The 5,000-nt window shown below is 49.4% G+C and overlaps 2 protein-coding genes across 2 annotated transcripts in view; both read right to left on the bottom strand.

Annotated features, from left to right (window-relative positions):
* LOC311353795 (uncharacterized protein) overlaps positions 1–5,000 on the bottom strand; it is a gene marked incomplete at both ends in the record, with an annotated part of 125,423 nt that overhangs the window by 62,019 nt on the left and 58,404 nt on the right. The window lies entirely within an intron of this gene.
* The window catches only part of ano11 (anoctamin 11), a gene marked incomplete at its 3' end in the record, with an annotated part of 17,097 nt that overhangs the window by 6,330 nt on the left and 5,767 nt on the right, over positions 1–5,000 (bottom strand). Inside the window, exons 11-15 of the mRNA XM_084473596.1 lie at positions 4,343–4,439; positions 2,807–2,950; positions 2,405–2,542; positions 1,395–1,493; positions 340–442 (exon numbers count right to left, since the gene is read on the bottom strand). Of these exons, the coding sequence (XP_084329722.1) occupies positions 340–442; positions 1,395–1,493; positions 2,405–2,542; positions 2,807–2,950; positions 4,343–4,439 (581 nt within the window). The remainder of the gene's footprint in view (positions 1–339; positions 443–1,394; positions 1,494–2,404; positions 2,543–2,806; positions 2,951–4,342; positions 4,440–5,000) is intronic.

Here is a 5,000-nt window from a genome sequence, read left to right as displayed (position 1 = left end):
GGGAGGAGGGAGGAGGGGGAGAGAGACGGAGGGTGGAGGACGAGGAGAGGGAGGAGGGAGGAGGGGAGAGAGACGGAGGGTGGAGGACGAGGAGAGGGAGGAGGGAGGAGGGGAGAGAGACGGAGGGTGGAGGACGAGGAGAGGGGAGGAGGGAGGAGGGGAGAGAGACGGAGGGTGGAGGACGAGGAGAGGGAGGAGGGAGGAGGGAAGAGAGACGGAGGGTGGAGGACGAGGAGAGGGAGGAGGGAGGAGGGAAGGGAGACGGAGGGTGGAGGACGAGGAGAGGGAGGAGGGAGGAGGGGAGAGAGAGACGGAGGGTGGAGGTGGACGGCAGCTCACCCCACTTGGTGAGCTGCTCTGCCAGAGCGCTGTACACCTTCCCCATGAGCAGGATGAGCCCCAGGTTCACCACGCTGCCCGAGATGGTGGCGATGTTCCCGGCCTGCGGAGAACACAACGTTCCACCGCACAGCGACTTGACGTGAGCGGAGCTTTTTTGACGTCTAAAAAGGCCACGTTCACACGATGACGGTATGAACAGAAGACGCAAAAGTGGCGTCGAGTTTTCCACTCTGGAGGGTGGTTTCAGATTTTTGCGTTTTTTTTTAAGACCCCAAAAACGCCGTCACCGTCTAAACGAAAGGCACTTCTGATAAATAGATTTTGTCGTTTTTACCCGCAAGCGTCCTCGTGTGAACGGGGCCTAAAAACGTCTTAAAATGTTTAATAACCTTGACGTACCACAGAGGGATGATTCCACTACACATCTACCAAGTCATGTGTCAGGGGAAATAATCAGAGTCGATTATTCAAACACATGTCAAACTCAATAAACAGAGTTTGAGAGGACTGAAGGATTGAAGGACTGAAGGATTTAGGATTGTAGAGTTTGGTTTTAAACCCCCGCCCCGGGTGAAGTTTGTACTGCGGGTGAAGTTTGTACTTCCTCACAGCCTGCCACGCTGTAGGGTTTCTCTAATCGAAGTGTACGGTCATTTATCAGCCTGCCGACTACGTAGCCGGAGGGAAAACTCGACTGACTCGACTCATTTATTCGGTTTGAAGGAACAGAATGATTATCACGGAGATTAGGGGAGATTGCAACGGGTCTGCAAAGGATTCAGGGATATACTAGGTTAATTGCTCCCACTCTGCAGCAGAGGTAATAAATCTCCTGTTGAGTGTTTCTGGGGGTGGACGGGTCTGGAGAGAGATTTAGACTAGAGAAAGAGATTTCATGAATGTAATTTCCTTTGAGTAATAGTTCCGTACGTCTCAATGATTTGACTCTGAGGTAAAACCAGACATGATGTCTTCTCACAGCCGGTTCCCCGAGGCTGGCCGTGACAGAGTCAGACACAACGACACCAGACGTCCAGAGGGGTAACTCCTACCTGAGTGCGCAGTACCGGGTTCCCCGTGTGGAACATCATCACACTGATGATGCCGCGGTACATGATGACGGTCACCAGGAATATCACCACCACACACAGCTGCCGGCCATACGACACAAGAACACACACATCAGAATATCACCACCACACACAGCTGCCGGCCACACGACACAAGAACACACACATCAGAATATCACCACCACACACAGCTGCCACACAACACAAGAACACACACATCAAAATATCACCACCACACACAGCTGCCGGGCCACACGACACACAAGCACACACACACACATCAGGGCCCGGCCGGCGTGCGGTAACACAATAAAAACACACACATGCTGATCTACTCAGTGCTGGAGATCACTTTGTATGCACCGTTAAGAGGAGGAGAGCCTCATACAACAGTATATCCTGTGCGTTAGCCAGCATGACATTTCCTCCCTCGAGCGAGATGGATTCCCGGAACCAATCAGGGAAGAGATAGAATCTAAGTCTGCTCACACAGAGGCTGAACACAAACCCATGTTTCCCATTGATGAAGGAGACATTCTAACAGCCCACCCCACCCACTCTCAGCTGGCCGATGGCCGGGACATTTCTGAAGAAAGACGCTCAAATAATCGCTCTTAAATCCAGCGACTTTAAAGGGGACACATTCTACCACCAGGTGTGAGTGTGATCAGCCGTTACAAGCCGTTTTTGAAAACGTGCCTCTTCTGACATCACAGGTGGGCGTGTCCACCCTAGATGTGTGACGGATAAGATGAGCAACGTCTGCTACGGTCCACTGGGTCGGCTGGTGGACTGATCTATCACACAGCAACACATCACAGGTGGACACGCCCACCTGTGATGTCAGAAGAGGGAGGTTTTCCACAGGTCTTGTAACGGCTGATCCCACTCACACACCTGGTGGTGTGATGAGTCCCCGTTAGGAGGTGGTAACAACAGCCTGGTCTGCATCATGCAGTTTGACCAGCGTGTGCGGCGTGGGCGGGCCTCACCATGATGATGATGACCATGGACGCGGTGAACATGCGGGTCAGGCGGTCCTTCTTGGGGAAGTAGGGCTCCTTGACCCCGGTCACCGGGTTGTACTCCCGGGCGGGCGCCATGGCGACAAACTCCGGGCGAGGACGCTCCTGAGAGGACAGGAGATCAAAGTTAGATCGGATTCCTTTATTAAAAATGTTTGCTGCTGATTTTAGCATAAAAGGATATCAAGGGATATCAAAGGATGATCTAATGAACAAATGGGGGAGGGGGGCTGTTTTTATCCCTGCTTGCATCTTCTGGCTGTATTATAAAAAGTTAATTAGTACCTCAGTAGCTAAGTTAGAACTAACTAAATGTGTTGAGCAGTCTTGATACTGTATGGGTTGAGGAAAAGAGGAGGAGAGTGAAACCTCTTCCTCGTGGAAGTCCATGCAGTCCCAGTGGTGGGCCAGCGTGGCCATCTTGCGTTTCCAGAACTCCAGGAAGGTGACGGCCCAGAAGGACATGAACACACTGAAGAACACCGTGCCGGGGTGGTCGAACAGGTAGCCCAGCTGCAGCACACAGGAAACAGCAAACCAACAGGTGACCTAACTGCAGCCATGAGAAATATACAGGAAGACCAACTTTCACATCAAGAAACAAACAGGTAACCAAACTGTAGCCACGTGTAACTGTAGCTCTAACAAACCAACCGTTAGCCCAACTGTAGCTCTAACAAACCAACCGTTAGCCCAACCGTAGCTCTAACAAACCAACCGTTAGCCCAACTGTAGCTCTAACAAACCAACCGTTAGCCCAACTGTAGCTCTAACAAACCAACCGTTAGCCCAACTGTAGCTCTAACAAACCAACCGTTAGCCCAACTGTAGCTCTAACAAACCAACCGTTAGCCCAACTGTAGCTCTAACAAACCAACCGTTAGCCCAACTGTAGCTCTAACAAACCAACCGTTAGCCCAACTGTAGCGCTAACAAACCAACCGTTAGCCCAACTGTAGCTCTAACAAACCAACCGTTAGCCCAACTGTAGCTCTAACAAACCAACCGTTAGCCCAACTGTAGCTCTAACAAACCAACCGTTAGCCCAACTGTAGCTCTAACAAACCAACCGTTAGCCCAACTGTAGCTCTAACAAACCAACCGTTAGCCCAACCGTAGCGCTAACAAACCAACCGTTAGCCCAACTGTAGCGACAAAAAAAAGTTGGTCAAACTTCATTTGCAGGAAACTAACTAGGTAGGCCAACGGCAGCACACAAGAAACTATGAGTAGGCCTATCCATCAACAATAACTAGGATACTTCTCAGTTTTGTATGTTAGTTACAGTTACGACCAACATTGTGACTGTGAAGAATGGCTTCTACACCAAAATATGTAAGCAATACATTCAAACAAATGTTCAGCGGTTCAGTTAAATCAACCGATCAGAGAATGGACCCTTGGGGACCTAGCCTCTGTACTTCCGCTCAATTTTCATTTCCCTTCAGTACTAGGTCTGGGAGTAGTGTATGTTCGAACGATTTCAGTTGTAGTCAAACGAGTTTCAGTTGTAGTCAAACGAATACCAGGAAGCAGCAGGAAGACCATGGAGAAAGCTATTCGGTCTGTTGTGGAAACTCTGCCGAAATATAGATCAATTAAAGCCAGATTTTTTTTTTTGTTGGTGGTCAAGATGTTGTGGCCGCTTCTTCCCACGGGATTCGGAAAAAAGTTTAATTTTCCAGCTGGCTCCGTTAGTGGTGAAGGAGCGTGAAATACGTCACGACCAAACGTTACGCGATTGGTTAAGGCAGATCCGGAGTGGCACTGGGCAGAGCCAATAGGTTTTAAACTTCAACAGCACCCGCCTTCAAGTGAGCAATCGTTTGTCTCTATAGCAGCTCTAGACCGTCGGTGTGAATGAAACGAGTACGAAGGTCTGGTTAGGACTAGGCTGTTCAGGACCTTTGCCATGGGGCAGATGTCGGACATGTTCCAGGCCTGGCAGGTGTTGCACAGAGGACACATGAGGTAGCTGGCTCCACTGCTGCAGATCTCCTGCCTGTGGACCGCGCACACGCACACACACGCACACACACACACACACACACACACACACACACACACACACACACACACACACTTCTCAATGCTGACCTTTTTACTGCATGAGGATGAACGAAAGTGGCAGCAGTGGTCATGAATTAATGGGTAATATATATATATTTAATCAATCTGTTACTCAGAAGGACAAACAACATTTGTAGGTATTTTCTTTCCATTCACTTGTTTTTTTCAGGTGCTGTAACCATGCCCAAAAACACACTATTTTATGAATGTGTTATTGCTGGAGCATGTTCAAATCGAGGTTACTCTGCGTTCTCATCTCTCATAAGTTCACTCATGAGTTCACTCACTCATTATTCATATTCTCCACATGCTCAGAGCACCAAGAGAAGATCCACCAGCACGCTGCTCGTCTACAGTCTATGAACATGAGACTAAATGAACCCCAGAACACAACACAACAATGTGTGTAGCCCGTCCCCTCTTCGTCGTGTTTCCAACAGTTAATTCAATAACATGCAAGTTTAAGCAAGCGCTCCGATTGGTCAATTCCCGT

The sequence above is a fragment of the Micromesistius poutassou genome (genome assembly GCF_964030765.1).
Source record: "Micromesistius poutassou genome assembly, chromosome: 10".
NCBI classification, from domain to species: Eukaryota; Metazoa; Chordata; class Actinopteri; order Gadiformes; family Gadidae; genus Micromesistius; species Micromesistius poutassou.
This window is presented reverse-complemented; position numbering and strand designations above follow the sequence as displayed.